The sequence below is a fragment of the Siniperca chuatsi genome, linkage group LG14 (assembly GCF_020085105.1).
Source record: "Siniperca chuatsi isolate FFG_IHB_CAS linkage group LG14, ASM2008510v1, whole genome shotgun sequence".
Classification (NCBI taxonomy): domain Eukaryota; kingdom Metazoa; phylum Chordata; class Actinopteri; order Centrarchiformes; family Sinipercidae; genus Siniperca; species Siniperca chuatsi.
Window position 1 is genome coordinate 29,295,687 of NC_058055.1, and position 27,708 is coordinate 29,323,394.

At 41.8% G+C, this 27,708-nt stretch overlaps 1 protein-coding gene across 2 annotated transcripts; it reads right to left on the bottom strand.

Moving 5' to 3' along the window:
* Positions 1-759: 759 nt before the first annotated feature.
* On the bottom strand, positions 760-27,708 carry LOC122888269 (arf-GAP with Rho-GAP domain, ANK repeat and PH domain-containing protein 1). 2 transcript variants are annotated; one of them, XM_044222512.1, is made up of 26 exons: positions 27,580-27,708; positions 26,042-26,127; positions 25,852-25,910; positions 23,193-23,693; positions 22,091-22,189; positions 21,809-22,004; positions 20,800-20,904; positions 19,814-19,918; positions 19,360-19,420; positions 19,133-19,253; positions 18,744-19,008; positions 18,383-18,582; positions 16,503-16,588; positions 16,166-16,348; positions 14,343-14,411; positions 13,594-13,693; positions 13,304-13,360; positions 12,747-12,873; positions 10,907-11,006; positions 9,769-9,970; positions 8,746-8,791; positions 8,287-8,501; positions 7,983-8,192; positions 7,685-7,790; positions 6,278-6,419; positions 760-3,543 (listed from the first exon to the last, which is right to left on the bottom strand). In XM_044222512.1, the coding sequence occupies exons 2-26, from the start codon at positions 26,125-26,127 to the stop codon at positions 3,490-3,492; spliced, it is 3,495 nt and encodes a 1,164-aa protein (XP_044078447.1). In that variant the 5' UTR covers positions 27,580-27,708; the 3' UTR covers positions 760-3,489. The 2 variants fall into 2 exon arrangements, with proteins under 2 accessions (XP_044078447.1, XP_044078448.1); XM_044222513.1 differs by having other exon boundaries at positions 26,042-26,192; positions 27,580-27,670.

The window sequence follows — 27,708 nt, forward strand, 5'->3', positions numbered from 1 at the left end:
AATTTTTTTCTTTTTAGTACATTTGCTAAAATTGCTTTGTCATTATGGGGTATTCCGTGTAGATTGATGGGGGAGAAAATGAATTTATTTGATTTTAGCAAAAGGCTACAACATAACAAAATGTGAAAAAGTAAAGGGGACTGAATACTTCCTGAATGTACTGTATTTATGTTCAAAGGCAGATGCTAATCTGCTTGTGGAGACTTTAAAGGTGCATTGTAGAGTGCAGCCACCTGTTCAAACTCCAAACAAATAGGGGGCAGCATATCACCAGAGTACCCGCTAACTGCTGCCAACTGTAGCTGCCGTTAGCTAGTTAGCTCAGTTAGCCATGCAGCTAGTGGTCCTATTGCTCTCTGACTCTGCCCAGACCGGGAGGTCAGAGCACTGGGGAGTGTTGGTGTTTACACCACTAGCACAGGAGCTTTGGACCGGTGGTCGGAGGAGGTTTTAAGGCCCGGGGCGGGGGGGCCTTACAAGGAATGCTGGAGTGGAGTGGGCAAGGGGGGGCCGATGGAGACACGGCAGGTTCAGGAGAGGCATGAAGCAGGAGAGGAGCGAGAGGGAGGTCGGGCATCAGTCCGTGCCCACCTCTGGAAGCCTGAGCGGGGTCAGCCCTGGGGTGCCAGGAGCCAAACCCAGCAAGAAAACCACCTTGGTGTTGTTGAACTAAGGGCAGACTGGATGTAACCTTGACTCACTATTGCATCTTGAGGTACAAAGTGTTATTATAAGACAGGATGGGCTGGGGCAAGCTGGTTAGCATGGTAACTTCAGTAAGTAAGTTGTAAGCTTTATTTATATAGCACTTACTGCTATAGCTTCATAGTTAATAAAATTCATAATGGTACAGCATGAAAACACACTCGACAAGAAAAGCAATATAACAAGCAAAGCAACTCAGAAATGCATAATAGTACACAGCATAATACAGCAAGTGAAAACTACAATTTATCAAACGAAAACAGATACTCAATGATAAAAGCAATAATCCAAACAAAACAAAATTAAAAGAGAAATTAAACCAATAGGAATTGCAAGCAGTGAACTTATATAAATGCCAGCCTATACAAGTGGGTTTTTAAAAGCACGATGCCCCTTTGTTTTTAGCCTGGACTGTGGGACATTTAAGAGCAACTGGTCCACAGATCTTAGTAATCTTGGTGGTGGTCAAATTCAGATTTTGATCCACCACAAAACCAAGATTTCTAGCAGATGGTTTTATATTCCCTGCTAAATGCCCGAGCAATGGACTAATACTCTTTGACCAAGATTTCTGTTTTGTCTGTATTCAGGCAACAATCTTAACCTGACGAATAATATGACCAAGGGGGAGAATATACGAGCTGAACAAGATGGGACCAAGGATTGAACCTTGTGGAACCCCATATGACATATGAGCCAACGATGAGACAAAATCATCAATAGTCACCCTGAAAGATCTCTCTGTAAGATATGAGGAAAACCATCTAAGGGCAGTTCCATCTATGCCAACCCAGTGCTTTAGTCTATCCAGCAAGTGGGTATGATCGATGGTGTCTAAGGTGGCAGACAAGTCTAACAATACTAAAATGGAGTGATGGCCAGAATATCGTTAGTGACTTACAGTAGTAAGCAATACTTTGCAGCTGGTGAAAACCAGATTGAAATGGGTCAAGAATGTTATTAGCTTCAGCTTTTTTCAGTAGTTTAGCAACAGCCTTTTCAATGATTTTTGAGACAAAGACTTATTTAGATTGGTCTGGAATTATGAGGGAGTGTTGGATCAAAGCCAGGTTTCTTTAAAAGTGGCTGAATACAGGCTTTGAAATAGTCTGGAAACAAACCGGAGGACAGAGATTCATTTACAATAGAGAGAAGACAAGGGGCAGTGATTTCTAATACCTCTTTCAAGGCCACAGGAGGATAAGTGCATGTGTGACACAATATCAAGCAGATTATCACATGTATCGGGATAAATTCACATACAATGTGGGGGAGGTATCTGGAGAATTTATACTTGAGGCAGGGGGGCGTTATAGAGGCTTTAATACCCTTTTTGTTGTTATGATGTTTGTAAAATACTTACGTCTCTCTTTTTTGATTAAGAAATTATAGGCAGACAATAACTCTCATATTAAGGAGGTGGACTAGTCTGTCTTTCTTCCACCTTCGTTCTGCTCTTCTACATTCTCTTTGTAGTTGGCGATTATCATCACATGCCAAGGTGATGGATTTGACTGGCGCTTTGACCTTGCCCTAATGGGAGCAATGTAATTTAAAACTGATGAACATTAAACATTGAACTGATCAACCAGGTCATTTACACCATGAAACTTAGTTAAGATGCTACACTGGGCAGAGAAAACAGGAAAAATTATCAGCAGATTTCTCATTAAAGATGCAAGAGTGAACTGTATGTTTTGGGGAGGGAGCAGCTACTAGAAGGAAAATATTGAACATGACAGTTTTGTGATCAGAGACAAATTCTTTCAAGGTGAGGGAGTTAACAGATAAAACCATAGTAAAAACTAAAGCAAGAGTCTATTTTTGTTCATGTGTGGGATGTGATACATGCTGTTTTAGGTTAAAAGATTCACAAATACTTAAAAATTCTGAAGCAAAGCAATTAGTAGGGCTGTCCACATGGATATTAAAATCTCCAATCAATAAGATTTTGTCACAGATTAAATAAAAGCCTATTGTCATTTGTGCCAACGTGCACAATAATAGTGAGGGCAGTCAGGTGGCAGTCAATGAGGAAAGGGACAAGGTCAATAATGTCCAGTATTTTCGCACATGGTAGACAGTGGGTGATTCCATTTGGGACTTCAAATATAATTATGGAATCACCAACCAACTGTAGATGGAGAGAATGGCCGGGCCGAAGTGGGGGGCTGTACTGACTGTGACATCATCTGTGTTGCTGACCACAGGTAACCTCAACATCAGGTGGGGGTTTCCCGTGATGAGCAACGGAGGCAGCAGCGAAAACATGGCCTGCATCGTGTGCAAATGGTTTAGCGGCAGGGGCTTGCAACCGTAGGTGCTTGCCCTCTGGAGATATGGGCAAGTGGGTCGGCGAGTTAGAGCTTGGAGCCGAACATTTCTTGAACTGTGAGTTGAAACTGGGCCACACAAACTTTCCACCTATCAAATTATAGTACACTCATCTCACTAATGTAGGAGGCGCTGTCACTTCCTGTGGTAACCACACAAGAACCAGCAAACACAGAGGAGAGAGATTCTGTATATTGAATTTCACAGTAAATATTTCATTATGAATACAAACTTTTCATTTACATCTGTATAGGTCAAATAAAAGAGTCTGAAAGAAACACCAGTTTTAAAAGCAGTTCATTAGTAAACTCCACATAAATTTCACCTGAGTTCATCTGCAGGAAAATACACAATGTTAGAAATATTTATCTGAGATCTGAACTCAGAGCTGCTGTAAAGACAGAAAGATATCGGTCCAACTGTCTTCTTCTGCTCTTCTTCTTCTCCTCCTCAGAAGACAGTGATCTGTTCTTCCTCCTCCGCTCTCTCCTTTACCTCAGGTGTCTGCAGAGAAACAAATCGTATGGTTACATTGTAACCTTGGTTCTGTGAGTGAAGAGACTATCTCTCCATTCTGTTACATATTTATATGTTCGGATGATCCCCCTGCTTGTCAGGGTACATGGATATTTCTTTAAGACACACTGGCTTGCCCGGTCACGCCCTGCAGTTTACCTATAAAGCACCTGTGCTGGCGTGGAATCACTGATAGTTTGATCGACATGTGTCGAGCGGCCTAAAAGCTGGAGAGATAGTATCTTCACTCCGAGAACGTATGATTACAATGTAACCATATGCTCTCTATCATCTCAAGACTATCTCTCCACTTCATTACATATTTCATATGTACTGGGTAACTCTTTAAGACACCCCATGAGGAGACGGTGCAGCCCACAAGCCCAATACACCAATATGCAACAAACAAACGTTTTACAAATGAACAGAGTGGCCACTCAGATCAACCCGCAAGTCGCTAGCTGACCAAGTGAGACAAATGGTGGGAAATAGGCATGACCCAGTTGAGTCACACCCAGCACCCGCTCCCTGATCGAGAGACTGGCTGCTACTTCCCCGCCTCCAGCTGGAATGGAAGAACAGCAGGATGTCCTGGGCTGTTGCTGAGTAGGGATCCGCCTGGTGAGCCCCAGACCAAGTGGTAAATATGGTATGAGTAAGCAGCCCTAGAGGATGCTGCCCCAGCCTCCTGCATAGTCCTCACTACAGGCTCTGGCAAACCTAGAGCCTGTAGTGTGTCCATCTCAGGGGCCAGGCCACCAATCTGAGCCTCAATGGGAAGGGGTGGAACAGGGTCATCTGAGACAGCAGGTCTGAGAGTGGGAGCTCTCATGGCATATTGTCCAAGAGAGGCAGAATCGCTGAAAACCATGGCATGTGGCAAAAAGAGGATCCACCTAAATCAGCCTCACTGCTTCCACCTGAATCCTTAGCTGAGCAGCTGATACTGTGCTGTTGGTCCTGACAATGACATGGTGAGCTCTCAATCTCAGCAAGACCCGAGGAGTGTGAGGCGAACAGCTCCCAACTCCAGGACTTTTATGTGTTGGGCCACCCAATGACTGGTCCATTGTTCGTTGACCCCACAGTCTTCGTGGACAGCGCCCCAGCCTACTGAGGATGTGTCTGAGAAGACCAGCTGGCGATAGACCACTGGTCCTAGAGCACTCCACTTTTCTACGTTGGCTGAGTCCCTCCACCAGCTGAGGGCTCTGTGAAGTCCCAAACCACTACCTGGGACCCCTGTGGACACAAGGCCAAGCTCAGCAAGCACCACTGGATAGGTCGCATGTACAGGAGGGCAAGAGGGATAACTTGCACCATGGTTGCCATTAGGCCCATGAGATGAAGGCAGAGCCCCCAGATGACCCGAGAATGCATCTGGAAGTGGTCAAGGCAGGCTTTGAAGGCCTGCTGCCCCTCTGCAGTTAGTACAATGGTCATCCTCCTGGAATCCAGAACCATGCCCAGAAATGTTGTCACTTGGGAAGGCTGGTCCTATCCTCCTGTTAGCCAATCTGTCAGAACTCATCATGCCCACTGAAATGTTGCTGGCAACTGCAAGCAATACACTTCAGGGGCGCTCATCTCACCCCTAGATATATTGCCTTGACTGGGCTGGGGTAGAGGTTTCTCACCCGGTGTACACCAACTCAGCACGGGTCCCACAAGCAATTCACTGGTATAAGGAATCACAGTATCAGGGAGTCTCATGGGTGCAAGGACTGCATGCAGTAGTCATGGGTCATCGCGAACACAACCCATGGGTCCGCCCCCAAAGCCAACCATGCTGCCTTGCTCTTTAATGGGCTAACAGGGGAGGCTGGCTGGCCAAGGTTTGAGATTAGTTGTGGGGGGGTTGCTTTGAAGACCTCTGAGCTATAGTAGCTGATCCTCCTTCTCTCCCTTGCCAGTGCCCATACTAGGACTTCTGGTGTTGGTTGAGGTACAGATGCTCTTGTCCGCCTTGAGCCCCTGGTGTGCCTAGAAAGGCTACCTGACACCTCTTGTGCACAGCGGCACTCTGGCGTCTAACCACGTCGAGTTTACCCGTAGACAGATGCCCAACTGCTGTATAACAGGTAAGTGGATTCAATGCTGTAACCTACACACACAAACACACTCTTTTGCTCTTTTCTTTCAAAATCACAACATGGATTGTGACACACTGCACCCTGACTCCGATAGAGATCAAACTATCAGTGATTCCACACCAGCACAGGTGCTTTATAGGTAAACCATAGGGCGTGACCGGGCAAGCCAGTGTGTCTTAAAGAAATATCCCTTTGAAAACATTCATAGAAACAGTGAGAACTTACATGGATTATATACGAATTATAGTGTATTACGTTTTGTTAGTATAAGTACAAAAAGTGAATGAGAACAGTCCTTGGTATAGGTCTGAACCTCTAAATATATCCAGTAGTTTGAGTATTTCAGGCCGCAGAGTGCAGGACACACTAACATAATATGAGGGTATTGAATGGGAGTAAAGCAATATGCTTCATCATCCTCTCAAAATATGAAGCTGTAGGCGACATAAAGATAACATAACGAGTCGCGTCAAGTTGCGTCAAGTTGTCCGCATGTGAAGAACCGAGGACCGCTCTCTGACCAGTGAAAACAAACAGCAGCAGTCTGAGGTTTGTATATAAAACACTACAGCAGGTTTACAGGTGTGTTACAGGTAGAACAGTCAGTGTGTGTTGTGTGACATATTTACCAAAAACAGAAGTGTGTGGTGAATGATGAACTCTCTGGTGAGTCTGAGCAGATCCTGGTTCAGAGTCTGAAATAGAGTTGGGACCAGAACCAGAGCCAGATTCTGAGCCGACATCCTGTTCACCTGAGAGAGCACCTGGACCCTGGGGGGGGGGGGTAAACAGGTTAACACTGAAATTATCAAAATCCCCACAGCAGAACTCCACCCAACAGAGAACGTTTGATTTATAACAGTTCAATGATAAGTTATGTAAATTTTACTCCCTTATTTAATGGTCTAAGTGTTATTTTTCCACACTGTCTGGCATGTAGCTCTGGTGTAGAATACGAAATCCCTTTTATTTTTTAATTGTTTTCTGTCCAAAAAGTGCCATTTTTAATATATTTGATCTAAAACACATCAGAATCAGCCAGAAAAAAATGTGTAATATGTGTGTGATGGTACAACCTAAATTCCACTTCATTAAACTCAATTAAATCCCAAAATCCCAGAAATATGACAGAGGACACGGCATGGTGACTGCAGCCTGTAGCGCCGTCAAACTTTGTTTTTAATTTGTTATTTTTTTGCCTTTATTACTAAAGCACGTATTAACTATGACAGAGATACATTCATCAGCATCGGAAAAGGAAGCGCAGAGATTTTATTAAGTGCAGCGGACCTTGAGGCAATCACTGCCATAACTTTTTTCCGACCACCCAGCCAGACCAAACATCATAGCAAGCAGTGCGATCACGCCAGGGAGAGGGGGAAGAGAGCCGGGATAACCCAGCTTGGACCTAAGGCTGCTCCACTACCCAGCCTACTTCTGGCTAATGTCCGGAAAATAAAATGGATGAAATAAAACTTGGCTCCACTACAACGTTCCAGATCAAACTATTGCCAACAGAACACAAGACCTTAAAGACCATTTACATCAATGATGCTTGGTGCTCAAACATAGTCAAACTGATGGACAATGTTCCGCAGATGTTGAGCTTTTAATGTTAAAGAGTAACTAAACCCCAAAGTTTTGGCTGAAGTGCCTCTACCCTGGAAAGGAAAAAAATGCCTATAGAAGGCCCAGACCAGACATATTTATAATACAATATGTAGAATTCAAATACTTCGCTGTAAACTTTCTGTTATGCTGGTTTTGCACATTACCATACCACTACCTTTGAATAGTATATAAGTAACTGTATATATTGTTTTAATTTTAATTCTACTCTAAAATATTTGTATATATGTTCTGTGTTAGTAGTATTAAGGGGGCTACCACTTTAATTTGAGTGTACAGCCCTGTGTTGTAGAATGACAAACCTCTGTGTTGCTCACTGACTCCATCCTCTGGACAAAGGCCGTTACTACAAGAACAACATTGTGTGTGTGTGTGTGTGTGTGTGTGTGTGTGTGAGAGAGAGTTACATGTAGAAGTGTCCAAACAGCGCATTCAATGTTGCTCGGTTATCGTCAGGAAGTTGCCGTAGCAACCGTCGGTAGGCTGAAAACCTGGAGCGTTCATCTGAAATCACTGAGAGAGAAAAGGTACTGTTAGAGTGAGTACTACTGTAGTATTACTACTACCTGATACTGCTACTACTGCTGATGTTGCTATTACCATAACGCTTACACAGATACTGACCTGCAGGTACTATTAGTACATATATTTTGTAGTAAAAGTACATATACTACAAGTACTTGAACTACAGTACTGTGTACTAACCTGCAGCTTGCAGCCACTGCTGTCGGACTCTGTCAGGGATCAAACTCTCCTGCTGGCGGACATATTGTTTGAGGGCGGAGCCAGCATCCAACACACCCTGCTCGTCACTCTCCAGAGGGGCGGAGCTAGGTGATGTCATCAGAGCCTCCACCAATCGGGTGACTTTGACAGCGAGACCACAGCGCCGGTACACGCCCTCCACCTTCAGACCTGAAAGAGAGACAGACAGTCTTGGTGTAAATGTATAAATAATAAAATAATAAATATATATTATACTGTATATTATGTATAAATATAAACTGACCATAGGTTGTGATGTGGGAGATGCAGCGTTCGATGGCCGGTGGAACTGAACCCGTCGACCCCACATCCATCACCGGGTACAGAGACTGACGAGCTGAGCTGTGGCTGGCTGCAGGGGGACGCTGTGGAGCTGCTCTCTGATTGGTCAGAGCTCTCTGCAGGTGGTTGAACCAGGACTGACAACTGTGCTGCTCCTCGAAACGCAACGACACACTTCTGATGAGAAAAACAACAAGAGACAACCTGTGATGTCACATGTATACCTGCGGTGAGCTCAGCCAATCAGAAGTCAGGAAATATAAAAGTAAAAGTAAACATTTCTGTTATTTTGTAGTTAATTTAATAAAACTACAGCTAATATAAACTGATTAATTTCTAATTTTTCATCTAACATCTTTCATTTTGAATTTTAATAGATTATCTTTATTAGGAGGGAAATAAATGTGTGTATGTTGCACACCTGTCTGCAGTCACCATGGTGATGATGTTTTCAGATGGATCCATTTCTGAAAGAGAACATGAAACCACATTTGATGTTCAGAGATTTAATTCAGAGTATTAACATCAGCTTTTAAATCAAACTGATTCCAAACTTCAGTTTAGCCTCTTAAACCCCTGATTTCTCTACACGTCTATGTCCATGTTATAAAAAACATTTTTCCACACTGACCGTAACAGAAATATATTCTGGGTCAGTTAATGCAGCGACCAGAACAAACATCAGTTCTCTATATAAAACAATGCTGTTTTCTTAGACTGTGACTGGACACTTAGATGAGAGACAATAATGACCCACACCTGTGCTGTAACGTGTTGAGATGTTTTACCTGAACTTGGTTTCTCTTTAACAAACTAAACAGAACTTGTTGTTCTGTCCTGTCACATTCTCACATTGATTTCAGATCCATTTTAATAGCAGTAAACAGGCTCAGATCATCTGCATAGAGACGAACTTGGTTCGTAATATGTTAGTAACGTGTGTGAACAGTAGAGGACCCAGAGTGGAGACTTGTGGGACTCCATTATCCGGTCTGATGAGAAGCATGTGGATTTTAAATGGGGCCCATATTTCAGCTTATATTAAAATAAAAATTAAAACATTTTAGATTTTTAGATGTTTTTCATTATTTAAAAAAACAATAATAAAACAAGTGCAAACACTGTAGTTCGACCTTTTATTTTACAGGGAAACATTCAGCACCTCATTTTGTCTCCATTTATCTCTTTAGTTTGAAACCTTTTTGATCCAGTGCTCGTTGTTCTTGCAGCAGTGCTTTACAAACTTGAATATACAGTAAGTTCGGAAGGATATGTCAGCTGACTCCTGCTGAGATCAGCTTTTATTTGTTATAATTACTCATAATTCTCAGATAGTCTTTAAAATAATAAACTCACACAGTGAAGCGTGAAGCTGACGTTTGCTTCAGATTTTCACTGAAACATTTCTGTGTATGAGGTGTGAAGAAGAAAAAGACAGTGTTACCGTGGCGACTGAGCGCGCCCAGTTCCATCCTCAGAGTCTGCTCTGTGTGTCTCTGGATGGGATGAACACTGACTCCGTCCTCCCACAGTAACAACCAGGCATCAGAATAACTAGAGGCTCCGCCCACTTCAATGACAAACACTTTACTGACAGCGGAAGCACCGCCCACCTCTGCATAGGATACGCCCCCTGGGAGAATCACCTGGAAACATGAACTCAGGTTATACTGATGACCAGAGCACTCACACGTTTGTACTTAAATACTTGTGAGGACCGTCGCTGGAATAACAACCCTGAACCTGAAACATCACATCCAGACAACTCTCTGGATTGGCGAGAGGATGAAGTGCACTATGCAATGGGACTTTAAACAATAATTCTTTCCATGGTGATGAAATAAAACACCTGACCCTGTAACCCTCTCAGTTCATAGTGGTGTAATATTGGAAGTTTATGCAATAAATGTGCAGGTCTGCTGAAAACCCACCTTTACCTGTCTGACTGTGCAGATAATAATACTCAAACCATGAAATTGAAGTACTGTTGGACACTGAAGAAGACAAAATGTCTGAATTGACTAAAAGGAACAACTTGATTGATTTGGATGTGCTGTGTTTTCTTCTAGATTTATTTCATAACAGTCAAATCTGAATGTTTATATTCTGTTTGCGTGATATCAAACTTCCCTACATCAATAATTGTAGAACAGAACTAAAAAATGCTAATGTATTTAAAATACATATTGTATATTAATATTGTTATTATTATTCATTTATTTTACATTGTGACATCTATATGTGCAAATATGTAATTTTCAGAATGAAGTCTGGTGATGTCTGCACCCAGGCGAACTAACTAGAAGTCTACAGAGAGTCATCCTCTGGCTCTTTATGGATGAGGACAGACCTCAGGATTTGCTGTTTTCCTGGAACAGTTGGATTCATTTTAAATGTCGAACCAGGACCCTAAACTGAATCTAAACCTGATTCTAATCTGGACCTTAAAACCAGACCTGAACCTTCAAACACACATCTGAAGATGAAGACCGGACAACATGTCCTCACTTCTTTAACGTCAAAAACTCAGAGTGGTCCTCATAGTCCAATAGACACGCACACACTCACACACCCGGGTTTACCTTCAGTATGTGGACCAGGTGAGTCAGCAGCCCCTCCTTGTTGTCAGCAGCACAGATCAGCTGATCGCTCAGCGTCACCATCTCAAACTCATGAGCTGGTCTGAAAACACGAAGTGGGAAATATAATATTAGAAGTAGTGTTAGTAGTATTTACAGGAAATGAAATTGATGAAGTGAAACTGTAGATCCTCACTGAGAGCATCAGTCTTCACACACAGGCTAGAGTCTGCATGGTGTTTGTTTTCTTGTGTCAAAAGACTTTAAAGACTTTAAATGTATATAGAAACTGGTTATGTCAATTACATAAGTTAATAACTTAAACTCTGTTGTATTACTCCTTAATCATCTTAATCATTACCTTCATTGATTAATTACAAAGTTTGTCTCCTGTGCAGTTTTCTCCCCTCAGTAGATTCATGTGTTCATCTGGAGCTGCTTTTGCTTTGTAACGATGATAACGTGATATAACTTGATGTTTAGTGAAACGTGGAGTTAATGGTGCTGTGAAATGACACTCGTGTTTCTTCTTGTAGTTAACTGATATTTAAGAGAAGGAATACTGACTCCGACTTTTACTGAAGGATGTCCTGAACACTTTTGTGATCCATTTATTTGAACTTTTCCTTCTTCATACAGTTACAGGGAACCCTTTAGGCCTGCAGTAAAAAATGTAGAACTATTTTACAGCTGGACAGCTCTGCATTAAGAAAATATGACCGGCTTGTTTCCTATAATACTTTGTATAGTGTCCAAGTGTTTTCTATAATATCCACACAGAGAGGATGTGATTCATTTTAATGGCTTTTTCTACTGAGTAAAGAACCTGAGCTGTATGTGGTGACTCGTTGCCGTCTGATAGGAGCTCTGTAGATCAATACTAATCATCAATCATCTAGTCTAAATAACCATTCAACAGTCTTATTCAGTAAATAACAGAACGTAAAGGATAAAAACCTGACTCTCATCATCCCTCTGAGGCTGCTAAACATCATTTCCTGACTTCTGATCACTTTTAGTGGTTAGCTGATGGCTGTTGTTGGTTAATTATTTAAAATCCTTCACTGTTGTTGCAGTTTGTAATTTTCTCTCTGATTTCTTTTGAAATAATGTGTAGTTTCACCTTTTCAGGCCTCCCAGAGATGTTCTCGTCTTGAGTTTAATTTAGAGTCTGTTTTCAATAAAGATGTCGATTGAATCAACCTGAACGTCACAAACAGCTTTTCATTCTATCTGCTGCAATAAATGAGATGTTGTCTCTGTTATAAACAGTACAATCAATAGTTGTAGAAAAGGTTTCAGTCGTAGTCGTCTGGACTCTGTTTTCAGAATCAAGACGTTTCGGCTCCCATCCGGAAGTCATTCTCAATTGTGAAAATGGTCTGAGAACTCAGAAATGTAAGCTACTCTGTGTTGCTTAAGCCCCGCCCTCAGGGAGGAGTCTACCTGAGTGTCTGCTGTTTACCTGCCTAGTTTCACCTGAAACTGACCTAATAGTTTCCATGATGGCCCAGTAATCAGTAATCAGGCCTATTGTTTTCTGGCTGCACCTCCCTCATCACTGTTAAGTACCTGATTAGCATGTGATTGGCTTGACCACGGTGTTAATACACTGTGGTAAACGTTGGCAGATTGAATCTCAGACCACCATTTCTGTTCAAAGAGGGGTTTTCTTTTTTCACAAAAATGGCTTCTTTGACTCCTCTTTCAAACCAACTCTTCTCTCTACTTAGACTCTTCACCTCGCTGTCTTCGAATGTGCGGTTTGTAGCTTTTAGATGCAAATCAATACACTAGCAGGAGTATGAGTAGTATAAGTAGTATTAACATTAGTAGTATTTACCCGTCTTTGAGGAAGACAGACAGAACTTCTCGCAGGTCGAGGACGTCACATGCTGCCGAGTCGTTTTCTAACGAGAAGAGAAAACGATCTTCTTCCAGTTTACCATGAAGCTCCTCCTCTTCCTCACCTTCACACACACACACACACACACACACACACACACACACACACACACACACACACACACACAGAAACATATTGAATTAATTTTAATGATATTTTAAAGGGTACAGTAGTCATTCAAATTGTGGACAGAATGATATCATTTTCAGGACTCGTGTATGGTGGCCTTTTGGTTCAAAACACAACATTTCAGAAAATGTATTAACAAAAAACACTGTTCAGACGTCCTGCAGGTTTAAACGATTTATAAAAAAAGATTGAACAAACAAATTGAGTGACTTCTGCAAAAAGTTCTAAAATGTTTAAAATAATGTATTTTGTGCAGCAGCAACAAAAGAAAAGAGTTTGTTTTGTTTTGTCTCATTTTCTGACAAACTGTCAACATTTGTAATTCTACGAGCTCATTAGTAATTCATCCAGGTGATTCATCCTACCTGAGGGGGCAGAGTTAGCTCTCCTATTGGCTGACTGCGGCAGGTAAGGCGGGATCGCTGAATAAAAACAGAATAAAGAATCACATCCAGGTGAGTGTTACCTGTGTGTTTGTGCTACCTGTTTGTGTGAGTGTGTTATTGTGTTACCCGTGTGTGTGTGTGTGTGTGTGTGTCACCTGTTTGTGTGAGTGTGTTATTGTGTTACCTGTGTGTGTGTGTGTGTCACCTGTTTGTGTGAGTGTGTTATTGTGTTACCTGTGTGTGTGTGTGTGTGTGTGTGTGTGTGTCACCTGTGTACTCGTTGAGGCGGAGCAGCTCAGTCTGCAGAGCCTTACCAGCCCTCTCAGCTAGCAGGATGGGGGAGGGGCTCTGAGGGTCCGACTGACACACCTGCACACAGGTAACAATCACTCAGGTACAGGAAGTAGTACTAACTGCTGTTTCTCAGCAAATCGTGTTCAAACCATGACAGTGTGACAGCGATCGAGCACCAACAATACCAGGACCCTGAAACCGATCTCATACATTGTTTACTTTTATTATTTACACCTGTGATTTACCTGCTGTCACATGACAACATGTCCACTGGGAGAAAGGTCTCTTACAGAAAGAGAATGCGTCTGGCCACACCCCTGAAGTAGTAAATTCACAGGTGCTTTTTAAGTATAATCAGTCAGACATGTTGGAGTCAAGTTGACAAAATAACTTATAACCTACAGTAGATGTAAGCTCCGCTGCTAAAGCTGCCAAACGCAAAACAGTGTGACGTATTTTTGACTTCTGGGGCAAATAGATGCGTGAAGTAAATAAACCTTTGAATAAAAACACTTTATACTAAATATTCATTAAGACGGATTCTTGAATAATTCAGTTCTGCTGAGCGAAACTTCCACCACTGTTAGAGGTTGGATTGTTCAGTTATTGACTTCATTCATCTGTGTGTGTGTGTGTGTGTGTGTGTGTGTGTATCTGTGTAATAAATCATTAATGATTTAATGAGAGTTGAGTCATAAATGCACAAAGTGTAAAACCATCAGACCTTTGCTCCTGAACAGATCAGAGACATTGTTTCTTCTACGTCGTCTCCACAAACCACCTGACGCAGCCTCTGAAACACACACACACACACACGTACAGGTACACACATATTAGTATTGTCTCAAACTTCCAGACAAATAAATACAACCTCATATCCAGTCTGTTATGTTTACATATTAAAACTCTTCACGCCCAGGTTCGGTTTGTTTGGGCTCGTTTTAGATGCTGCTCTTATAAAATTCTGACTGTACTGAAGTGAACATGAAAACCTCCAACTTCTCTCTACAAATACAATGTCAATACAGTTTTACACAATAAGAGTCCTATTCTGATCACTGAGCCTCTTCTACTGTCTCACAGAGGGGAGACTTTAACAATAAAAGTTCCATTAAGGGGATTTTAAAGGTTATTAATTATTAATTTGGGCCGTTTTATTCTGGGATTTTTTAGACACCAAAGATGTCAGAAACTTGCATATAAACACAAAATTCTGATGTTATTATTCAAGATATGGAGGTAAATTTAAAAAAGAGGTTTTGATGTTCTTAATTTAATTCTAAATTTTGAAGCCATTCAAATGCTACAGAGCCCCCTAAAGGTCATGGCGAGAATTTTTTGAGTACTACTTTTCCATTCCCTTGCAATATTTTTTTGCGTTCTTCCATTCCTTCTGAGCCGTATGTCTATTTGTAATGGACGGTAGTGTGGAGATTCTCAAGTTAATGCATGAAGCATTTTTTCAGACACCTCACCTTATATGATGTCCATTGCAAAGAAGTTATAAGATAGAACATTATTAAACTTCTGGGTCGGAGCTGTATGTATAAGGGACATCAATTATTGCTCCACACTAGCAACAGGCCTTCTACTAAAACCTGTTTGAGCACAGAAGGTAACTAATTTGTTTTGTGCAAAGAACAGAGGACCACGTGCAAAAACACTAAAAACTTTCCAACTTGCGTTGGTGTGCATTCCTGATGTATCTCTGCAAGTGATTCAATGCTGTCTGCTCCTTCTGTGACAGAACCACAGACTCTGCAGCATTTCAGTCGCCTTCTTGTTTGTTGCTTTTTTTGACTCATACAAATACAGCACATTAGCTTTATGAGGTAGATTCAACTGCACATTTGTAATTTCACCTCTGGAGACGTCTCCTCTTCCTCAGTGAAACCCTCTGGGGTCCAGCATAGTACAGAGGACAGTAACTGTTCACAAATGAAACCGACAGCATCCTGCAGATCACAGGCCTGCTTTCTTCTTGACAGACCTCTTGATCTAAGAATTTGTTTAAGTTTAATTTCATTAATTACGTAACCATGCATGCCTATTGAGCAGCAGTGCTATATCGGCATACTTAATGCCCAGTTCAAAGTAAAATTCAATGAGCTGATGTACTGTTGTGTTGCACTGGGAGCAGCTGAGCAGAAATAGACATATGGCTCTGAAGGAATGGAAGAAGAAAAGTATTGCGAGGGGAAATGCAAAAGTAGTCCTCAAAAAATGATCACTGTGACCTTTAGGGGGCTCCGTAAAATGCAGTTTGAAATACATGATACAAAATAAAATTTTGTTTTGGGATGTTTGTCTAATCCACATGCTGGCTGGATGAATGGATGTCTAATTAATATCAGTATCAATATGTCCATACCTCATACGCCAGCATTTATTTTTTGTGTATAAAGTATATTGCTCATATATAAAAAATTCTATTTTGCTTACATTCTGAAATACATGTGATAAATATGGAAACCAAAACTGCCATCTGTACATTATTACAGTTACCGTGGTAACGTGTCAGAGTCTGTTAGTGTAACTGAGTCAGACCTGATCCATCAGAGAGTGTGAGGAGGTCAGAGCGTGGACTCGTCTGTAGCGCCCCCTGCTGTATTTATCCTGGATGAACTTTGACCTCTCCTCATCAGATGACTCTGGACGCAGCTGCTCTGCCGCCGGCACCGCTGGAGCCCACACCTGATTGGCCAACCGGTTACCGTAGGTAACAAACAGCTGAAGAGGAAGGTTTAAAGGTCATGTATGAGTGGTTCAGTCTATCCCCCTTCACTTGTACGAGCGGTTCAGTCCCCCCTCACTTGTGTGAATGGTTCAGTCCATCCTCACCAGTATGTGTGGATCATTCTCAGATCAGTCTGTCCCCTCTCACCTGTATGACTGGTTCAGTCCAGACCTTGTTGTCCATCTTCAGACTGCGGACCTTCGACAGGTTGCTCCCCAGACCTCGATGCTGACCTGAGAACAGTTACTGTTAGCATTCTGCATTTAAACCAATAGATCCGCTAGCAACATTAGCATTCCACACTTAAACTACATTCTTTGTATTTGGGAAGAAATCTGGTTTAGTTGTCCAACCTTCACAGGAGTATTGGGTACCTGTCCTCAGATTCTTTAGATGACCAGTCATCTGAAAAATCTAATTTATTTCATGAAGTTTGGGGCCCTTAAGTTTCAGTTTTACTTTTCATTGCTGTGTCACAATTTAAGGTCCAGAAAAGGTTTCAAACCAAAGACGGTGTAGTCCTCATTCGTCTGTTCTATCGAAAAGGTTTCAGTCGTTTTGGACACTGAGAATCAAGATGTTTCGAGGTTTCACAGTGTATTAGCACCTTGGTCACGCAAATCATATGCTAATCAGGTACTTAACAGTGATGAGGGAGGTGCAGCCAGAAAACAATAGGCCTGATTACTGATTACTGGGCCATCATGGAAACAATTAGGTCAGTTTCAGGTGAAACTAGGCAGAGTAATCACCAGATACTCAGGTAGACTCCTCCCTGAGGGCAGGGCTTATGTAACACAGAGTAGCTTAAATGTCTGAGTTTCTGGTCCATTTTTCACAATTGAGAATGACTTCCGGATGGGAGCCGAAACGTCTTGATTCTGAAAACAGTGTCCAGACGACTACGACTGAAACCTTTTCTATTTCAAACCAAAGATTTCTAGTTTATCAGCAAGGTATGTTTCCATGAAACAGCATACGAAGAGTTTATTCCCATTGGTATACTTGGACCGGTTCCGTGATTTATTTTCTTTAGTATCAGACAAACTGGCTGCAGCGTTCTGAATTAACTGTAATTTGGTAAATTGGTAGCCCATTAAAAGTGGATTTACAGTAATCCAAGCGACTTTTAATGACAGGATGTTTCTGTGTTTCAGCATCAAGATGTTTCTGTGAAGAAATAAAGATGTTTTTGTGACCTTGTTAAAATGATAAAAACATTTATGTCTGAGTCTAAAATCACCTTTAGATCTGTAATTTATTAATCTGATTGGTCAGACAGTTTCACTTGATCTACTTCCAACCCTGTTTTGTGCTAATTTAGTTTGCTTTACTCTTCCATTTATTGATATCAGTGAGACAGATAATAATAGTATTTAAATAACTGGCGTTGTCAGGGTAGACAGAGATATACAGTTGTGTATCATCTGCATATTGGTGTATTTAACATCATGATAACTGACAATGTTGCCCAAAGGGAGCAGGTATAAAGAAAATGGGATGGGGCCCAGAATGCTTACCCAAACCCAATGCACATTAATCAACATCACTGTAAATGTGCCAGTGTTAGCCAGAAGGCTCATTTTCAACTGTTTAACAGAGTATAAAGTAAACTACAAAATGATAGATTGGTAATTTTGATGATGCCTCATAAGTCAAAGTTTGTTGTTCAATGTAACTAAACCCATATTTAGAGTGTATATAATATACACTATAAATGTCACAGAACAGTATTTTACCACCATCTTTCACTAACAATAGGACTCAGGATGCAAACCTGTCTTTCTGCTGTCAGAAGTCTGAAACTTTGACTGACCTACCAACTCTGACCTATTACCTCTAACCTCTGGTTTTATCTAAGCTGCTGTGTGTAGATAAATGTAACGCTTCATTCATCTAAAAAACATTGCCTCTGAACATAATCCTGGCAGAAATTATGTTTGACACCAAAACTTCATTGGAAAATAAATTAGTGATACATAAACACACATGACGTGAACACAGGATTAGCTTCCGTTAGCTGGTACCTGCACAGGCCTGACAGATGACCAGCAGCAGGTTGACCGACGCCCACTCAGGATTGGCCGAGCCGCAGTCACCGCACACTTTGTTGTCGGGGTTTTCCCAGAGACGCAGTGCCACCTGGCTGCAGGACAGAGCACTGCGAATAGATGAGGACAGAATGTCCAACCAGATGGACAGATCCTTCGAAGAATCAACAGACAGGCTGCAGACAGGGAGCGGGGCCACAGAGAAAGAGAGGGCGGGGCCAAAAAGGGGAAAAGAGGGAAGAACAGGGAGTGGAAAGACCAAGAAAGAATGAAAGTTAGGACTTAATGTCACTTTACCAAAGGACAGCAACAGACAGACGGACAGACAGGTGTGTACTTGAAGTTCTTGTATGGAGTGATGAGGGTAAACGAGTGTTTTCCTGTAGATTTGACTGTGGCCACGTTCAGGGGGACAGAGAAGGAGGCGATGCCCAGCTGGAAGCCCTCCTTGTTGGGGTAAATCCAGAGGTCATGACCCCAAACCGCGGCATAGGCACGGCTCCGCGGGTCCTTGATGGCGATTTGTCCGTGGAGTTCTGGGGGGGTGGGGCTTGGCTGGCCTCGAGATGCCAGCAGAGATGTGACCCAACCTTCACGAACATCTGAGAGATGAAAAATCCATTAAGAAGAATCATCAGATACTGCAGTTACTAGACACAGTTTCAACGTGGAAACTGTTATTCACAATTTCATCACCTGTCGATGCGACAGCAGCAGTATTCTTACCATCACTGTGAGCCATGAAGTCATAATGTTTCTTCCTGAAGTAAACAGAGAATCTGCCTTTGTCCTGTTTCTTCACGTTGGTGATACTGGAGACATGAAACAGCAACTCACTGAACCGATCCTGGTCAACAAAACAAACACACCCATCACTGTACTGACTGACAGACAGACAGAGATAGACACAAACAGGTATATAGAGAGAGACAGGTAGAGAGACACTGACTTACCGTCCGCTTTTTCCACAGAGACATGAGCTGTCCGTCAAACGTTGCCCATAAAACATTGTGTCTGTTAGAGAGAAAACATGTCATTTGTTTATCTGTCTCTCTGTCTGCCATCAATCCATCCATCCTTCCACTCATCCATCCATTCAATTCAATTCATTTCAGTTTTATTTATACAGCACCAATTCATAACAGAAGTAATCTCATTGCACTTTTCCTACAGAGCAGGTCTAGACCGAAGTCTTTATAGTATTATTTACAGAGACCCAACAAATCCCACCATGAGCAAGCATTTGGCCACAGTGGCAAGGAAAAACTTCCTTTGAGAGGCAGAAACCTCGAGCAGAACCAGACTCGGGGGGTGGGGGGGTGGGTTGTGAAGGAGGGCGAAGCACGATGCAAGTTCCACCTAGATTTTTAAAATAAATCCATCCATCCATGATGATGATGATGTTACCTGAAGCCCTTCCAGACATCCAGCCAGCTGGATTGGACCACGGCACTCTGCTGAGTTGAACTCCCACTGACCCCCTTCTTCCTGGACACTCGAATAGTGGCCGCTCTGCAGGACAAACACACTTTAACAGACTGAAGGTGTTTTCTTCCTTATCCCAAATTCAGACTTGCATTCTGGGTAAATTTAACTTGTATATTTGAAATCTGGAGTCGAAAATCCTGAGAAGGGGAAGGAAGACTGAGACAAGCAGCGCTGAATCATGAATACAACCTGTGAGACGAGGTCAACAGAAACACTTGTACACCTGCTATATTCACTTTATTGTAAGTTTAAAACCAAATCTGCCTCCGTTCATTTATGTATATTTATTGATTCTTATGTAAATGTGTTGATATCTGAACATCTGCAGCTCTATTATTAAACTGTCCAATAGAAACATGAAGCTTCATCTTCAGACAAACTAAATATTAGATTTACACTGACACCAAACTTTCATCTATCATATATCAAAACTCTACAGAGACATCAGAGCCAAAGAGCTGCTGATATCACACTGTTCTCCACAGGATGATGACTATGCACACTGACTGAAAGCTCTCACCGGCTAGCAACTCTTCACATCGCCAAAAACATCAGAGCTAATTTTACAGTAGTCTTTATTTTGATAAATTTAAACTAATTTAAAATCTAACCGGTTAATTTTTTGCCTAACAATAATAACAACTGTAGACAGAAATGATAACGGCTGTGGATTTCGTCCATATCTATCCATCCTCCTCCACCTGGTTGATTTGAAATGCATCCTTGGATACTTGTCTACCCCCAGTCCACCACAGATGGCATTTATTATGTTCTTGTTTAAATCTGGACTTTGAATGTGACTGATGACATTTCACAAGAACAGACAGGAATACAGATGGAGGAAGATGTTGTGTTTGTATGTGTGTTTGTTGTGTTTGTATGTGTGTTTGTGTGTGCACTTGTACCTTGGGGTCTTCTGTTTCAGAGGCTTTTCTGATTGGCCAGAAGGACGAGGAGGGGGTGGGGCCGGTCGAGTGGGGATCAGACGACCTGATGGATTTGACAGGAGGCTGCAAAACACAAACATAAACGCTGTGTTAGCAGCGGATACAGTTGCACCTCTTCCTTCCAGAAGAAGATGGTCAAAGAGTGACCAGGAGACTATGGTCCAATACAAGCGCTGAGTAAGTGCATTGAATAAATCAACGACTGGATGTGCCAAATTTTCTTCAATTAAATAAAGATAAATCTGAAGTCATTGTTTTTGGAGCCGAGGAGGAACGATTAAAAGTCAGCGCTCAGCTTCAATCAGTAATGTTAAAAACCACAAGCCAAGCCAGAAATCTTGGTGCCACATGAAAAAGACAAAGTCGGCCTACTACCACCTGAGGAAGATATCCAGGATTAAAGGATTTATGTCTCAGCAGGATTTGGAAAAACTTGTCAATGCATTTATCTTCAGTCAACTTGACTACTGTAATGGTGTCTTTACAGGTCTCTCTAAAAAATCGATCAGACAGCTGCAGCTGATTCAGAACGCTGCTGCTCACGTCCTCACTAATACCAAGAAAGTGGATCACATCAGTCCAGTTCGGAGGTCTTTACCTTGGCTTCCTGTCTGTCAAAGAATGGTTTAGGGCCAAAGTACATTTCTGATCTTCTGTTACGCTATGAACCATCCAGACCCCTCAGGTGGTCTGGGATCAGGTCTGCTTTCTGTCCCCAGAGTCAAAACTAAACCTGGAGAAGCAGCGTTCAGTTTTTATGCTCCACATATCTGGAAGATATGAAAACAGTGTCCAGATGACTACGACTGAAACCTTTTCTACGATATCTGGAACAAACTCCCAGAAAACTGCAGGTCTGCTGCAACTCTCAGTTTTTTTAAATCAAGGCTAAAGACGTTTCTGTTTGCCACTGCATTTTTTTAAATCAATTCTAGTAGTAGTAGTTATTATACTACTGTATCCATACTTGTTGGTGTTTAAAGACGGGTTAGAAGCGGAATCTCCTTCCGTTGTTCCATCGGCACCAGAGGGGGCGGGGCTAACTCCTGTATCTTCCTCCTCATTGGATGAGTCAGTGTCAGCTTCCTCTTGGCTCGTCCAACAGGCCAACACAGTGATGTAAGGGTTCTCTTCTCTGATGGTGTGAGGACTCTGTTTTATAACTGGAAGCAGAACAAACAAAGAGGAGTCAGACTGGCAGGAGGGTGAAGACCAGGACAAGACAGGTCAAGGTGAACTCCTTCAGTACCGTCCTCTGTTGGCTGAGCAGCTCCCTCTAGTGGAGGTAATGTGACTCCTCCATTCTGGTCTAAAGTTGACATCACCAGCTGTGACAACGCCCCAACATCTGGACATATTGAATACAGAAACACAGCAAACATCCACCAATCAGAAGGGAGAGTGTCTGTTTGTGTTGAGCTGTTGGGCTTGAGAGCTTGAATCTTCTGAAACAGTTAAAAACTGTTTTATTAAGCAAGATTACCATTTGAATACCTTCAGACCGTCTGTCCCTCTTTTCAGACTCACCTGTTAAACTGCAATTATGGTTTTTCAGGCAGCATGTAGGTGAATGTGTACATGCACAATAAAGTGGCTGTTTATTTCATACCTGTATGAACAACTTGCATGACATTACTGTTTTATGCCTCTGTATCAAACCTGCCTCTTGTTGGGTTGAATCAACCAATCAGCTTGCTTGACGCACTTGACACATAGTTGAGATTTTGGAGGTGTGCACATCAGCGCGTGGTTACCCATAACTCCCTTCTCTGAGAAGGAACTTTTACATGTATCTTTGGAGGAGCATATTGCCTACAGAACACAGGGCAGACTTCACATTGCGGTTTCATAAACCAATCAGTACGTCTGCTGGGACATTTCACGCTCCAGGTGTACTGAGTGTCAGTTAGTTTGAGGTAATTCGAGTACTCAGTACTTCTGTATGAACACAGAAAATTACTTCACAGACGTGTTTAAAATACTCTCTCTAGGAGGCTGATAAACAAAAGCTAAATTTATATATTTTTATAGTGAATGTGGAAGCACGTATGTGGACTGAGATCCAGCAGACTGACAAAGGTCTGAGTTCTATGTTTTAATTGGACAATAACTTTATTGATCTGATCTGAGCTCCAGTTTAACTGCAGTTTTGATTTACTTCTGATTTACTGAAGGAAACCTGGTTTAACTGCTAATCTGCTTTATGAAACATCCTTCTTATAACCTCAATTCAAACCAGACTAACAGAAGATAAAACACAAGATAAACAAAACTAAAATAAAATGAGATCCTGGTCTCAGTTCAGATTAATTGATGAATTGATCAGCTAATTGATTAATTGATTGCTGTACCTGTGTTAGCATCTCCGATCCTTGGCAGTGAGGGGGGGCAGGGTTTATGAGCAAATGGGGGTGGGGCTGAAGGGGTGTCCGTGGTCGTCATGGAGCTAACAGCTGGGTAAGGCACACTGCTAACAATGCCTGCTAAACTGGGTATGTTAGCTAATGAGCTAAAAATGCTGTCTAAGCTAGCAGCACCTGTGTTAGCAGCAGGTGGAGGTGTGGTGGTGGAGGCGGAGTTTAATGTAGTAGCAGCTGGGTTAGCCACAACGCTACCAGTTCCTGCTAAGCTAGGTATGTGGGCGGCGATGCTGTTAGTCATGCTGTCTATGGAAGGGGGGTCCGAGGGGGCCGGGGGGGCGGGTGTGGTGGGGGTGGAGCCACCAATGGAGGTGGCAAATCCAGCCAATGACGGGATTTTGGTGGCGATGATGTCAGTGACGCCAGCCAGAGTTGGGAAGACGACGCCACGGTCTGATCCACCAAGAGGAGGAAGAGGAGGAGCATTTTCATCTGAGGAGGAGGACACAGTGACATCATCATCAGATATCAGCTGACAGGCTGAGACACCTGTCAATCAAACAAGCACATCTCTGTGTCCAGCTGCAGTTCCTCTAACGTCCACTAGATGCTGATCAAACTCAAAACCTCCATCTACAAATACAGTCAGTACAGCTTTTACACAGTAAGAGTCCGACTGTAATCACTGAGCTTCTTCTACTGTCTGACTGAGGAGAGACTCACAATAAAAGTTACATTGAGGGGGTATTGAAGTTTAAGTCCAGTGTTATATTTTTCTTATCATCAACAAATACTTTCTGACTTCCTGTCTGTAGCTGAAGACGTAAATCTTTAAAAACAAAACACAAATATATAGCTTCATTTTTAAACTACACTTACAAGCAGGTATATCAGGCGCCACGAACATGATGGAACCGATTGGGAAGCTGTGAGTTTTATCATTTAGGAACAATCTAGACGTAAATCTTTAGTTCAAACACGTTATGAGCTGATTTTATAGTTTCCTGTTTAAAAAGGCTCAGTCGTTTCCTCCAACAGCTGCTCGCTGTAGTTTCTATCAGACCAACAGGAGGAAACAGAGCATCTGTTGGGGACTATTTCCAGCAGCGGATGAATCCACATGTGGTGCTGTAGTGAGTGTTTGGGGCAGCAGGACGGTGTGTGTGGGGCGGAGTCAGAATAAACTACAGTGTGTGTGTTCGTGGTGATGAAGCAACATGTCGCCCAGTGCAGCAGAGCGGCTCACTGATGAGTTTTAATAGTTTCTGGACAACGATGGAGGAAGAAGATCCATCAGCTGTGATTCACTCACACACACCTGTCAGCAGATACGTTCACTGCTGGTTTGAGTCTGAACATGAAATTTGATGACAAGAAGAAAAATATAGAATATCATCAGACTGAAAGGCTGAAAGACGGGAACGTTTGGACGAGTATTTCTATTTTCACACTCAGTCATGGAGAGTTCACCCGATCTCCCGTCAAGAGGTGGTCAGCTTTTAAGTCTAGCTCCTCTGTAAAAAATCTCCATATTATTATTTATTATACTTTTTTAAATATAACTGAGTACCAAAAATCTTATTTTCATTAAAACAAGTGAAAGAATCTGGAAGTTCAGTGATATAATTTTCGCCGTCTAATAGAACTCAACCTGTATGAAGAGTTTTCTGTAAATGAGCGTCTTGTATGTTGAAACGGCAGCAGCATGTGATCTTTACAGTCTGTACTTTCACCTGAGATTATATCGCCACCAGTCAGAAGACAAACTGGTTTGAGATAATCTCCAGTCTGCTGTTTCCACAAACAGCTACAACAGTTTCAATCTGCTGGAACAAACCGGTTCCACCGTTCAGACTGAAAACACGCTGCAACACGTCAGCAGAGTAAAGTTAAAGTGAGAGACACAAGAATCTGTTTCACAATCAGTCAGGTTTCATTTCATTAAAGATATCGTTTCAAATATGAGAAAGGTTACATTCACTTCAGCTTTTAGTTTGACTTTTAATAAGACAAGGCCAGTATGATTTAAAGTGTGATGAGTGGAAAAGCTGCAGTTGAACAAATCAGAATAAACTGTAGAAAAACCAAACAGTCAGAGTGTGGAGGCTCGAACAATGTTGGAAAATATGAAGAAAAAGATTTAATATTTATTTATACGTTTATTAAATATATAGTTTGTTCAGGAGACAGATAGGTTTCATTGTTTAAATGTTAATTTAACTACTTTCAGTGTGAAAATACAAACTGACAACTCATCTTCCTACAGGGCTGTTCTCACACTTCAACAGCTTTCAGCTCAAACGCTTCACATTACACTTCAAACTACTTCAGTGTTTCAACTTCAGCTGACACGCAACTCTTTTCACAATATCTCACACGCAAAGCAGTGACATCTGAAGACATCTGAACCTGTTCAAAGTGTTTTTCTGTGATTTTCAGGTGAGCAAACTTTTGTCATTTAAAAAAAATGTCAGTTGATGAAATCAGCTGTTTGATGACACCAGCAGACAGGTGGGACAATCCTGCTGATGTCACTGTGACACCTTCACATGTCTCTCGTCCATTCAGGACACCTGATCACAGTCAGCTGACATGTCAGTAAATTCCATCAAAGTGACGTTAAATACTGTGTGTGTGTGTGTGTGCGTACCTGTGCTCAGGTGAACTCCATTTGAGAAAAGTGGTTGCACATCTTCACCAATCAGATCTCTGAAACACAAACTTTAATATTTTATCACACATAAAAGTTTCAGTTTGTTTTCATGTTTAAATCCAATAATCAGCTCTTAACGTGTGAGCAGATTTAATGGGTTGTTCCGTAGATTTACAGGTGAACGCACCTGTCCAAAGAGGAGGCGGAGCTTAGACTGTCCCTCGTGTAACGAGCTCGAGGCTTCGGGACAGGAAGTGGAAGAGGCGGAGTCATCTGGAGGAGAAGAGAGACACTTACTGGATCAGTTCAATCAGCACACCTGAGTGGACACCTGGAGACTGAAGGTGAAACCAGGTAAACAACGAGAACGCTGCAAAGCAAAGTAAAAACAAACTTCTGGCATGTTAACTGATTGATTAGTGTGTTAATTTATTGATCCAGCATCACTGTGTCAGTGGAAATAACCAATAACTGATGTTGGCTGCTGTGACCAATCAGCTCTTTGGACCAATTAAATCACCTGAGGGGAAGATGTCCGACGTGTCTGACTCTAGTCTACCTGGTCAGGATCAGACTGAACTTTTCATTACCCAGCTCCGTCTGGAACGTGGATCCGGCCTGATCGAGTCTTCAGTCTCATAGTTTCTGTGCTTTTTTCTTTTTTAAGTCATCTTATAATTTTGAGGCTACAGCTGTCGCCATGTTTGATGTGTATGGTTACCATGGTTACAGGTGTTGTTTACCTGGCTATAGCAGACTATACTGTAGCCTGATATACCTGCTCGCAAGTCTAGTTGATTTACTGTGTTCAATGTCTTTATTTATTGTTTGGATCTTCTAACAGCAGCTAATGCTAACGCTACAGAGTTTTACTTTATTGTGTATAATGTTTTCAATCTTTTTAACTTTTAATCTCGTACACAGGTCATCACATGCTGACATCACATGCTGACATCACATGCTGACATCACATGCTGACATCACATGTCTGAGTCATGAGTCGACACATGACAAACATGTTCAGTAAATATTCTGTGAATCTTTCATTAAAGAGTCTCAGTGCTTCTGTTAATAACAAAATCTCTGATCTTCATATAAAAAATGTATTATTATTATTATTTTTAAACTTTATTTAACCAGAAAAGTCTTGTCAAAGAGTCACTGACAGAAAACACAAAACACTTCAGAAATCAGAGGTGGAAGTATTCAGTAGTAATACCACAGTGTACAAATACTCTGTTACAGAACAAAAGTATGAGCATCAAAATAAACTTAAAGTACCAAAAGTAAAAGTTCTCATTATGCAGAATAATATATATTATTGGATTCTAATGACTGATGCTTTAATGTGTTCATCACATTAATGTTGCAGCAGGTGAAGGTGGAGCGCATGACTTTATATACTTAATGTATGATAATACTTCAGAATTGATTAGTTGATTATATTTTGTATTAATAATCTGAATCTGCCAGACAAATGTAGTGAAGTAAAAACAATATTTCCGTCTGCGATGCAGCGGAGTCGCAGTATAAAGTGGAAGTAAAGTAAAGTACCGTAACAAATGAAATGCAGCACTCGAGTAAATGTACTGAGTTACTGTAAATGTAAAAATCTGCTACGAAGAAAAGCCTGAATCCTACAAACTGAAAAACACTTCAAAACGACTTGAAAACATGAATATTAATGAAACAACAATAAAATGTTTCAGCGTGTCGACGTCTTACCGTGTTGTGAACTCCTCGGTGCTGCTTCACACAGCTGAGATACCTCACCTGTCGTTCTGTTCACCTGTCTGACTGCTTACCTGTCGACGCCCTGCTTCAGATCCACCTGCACTCATAAAAACTGAACCG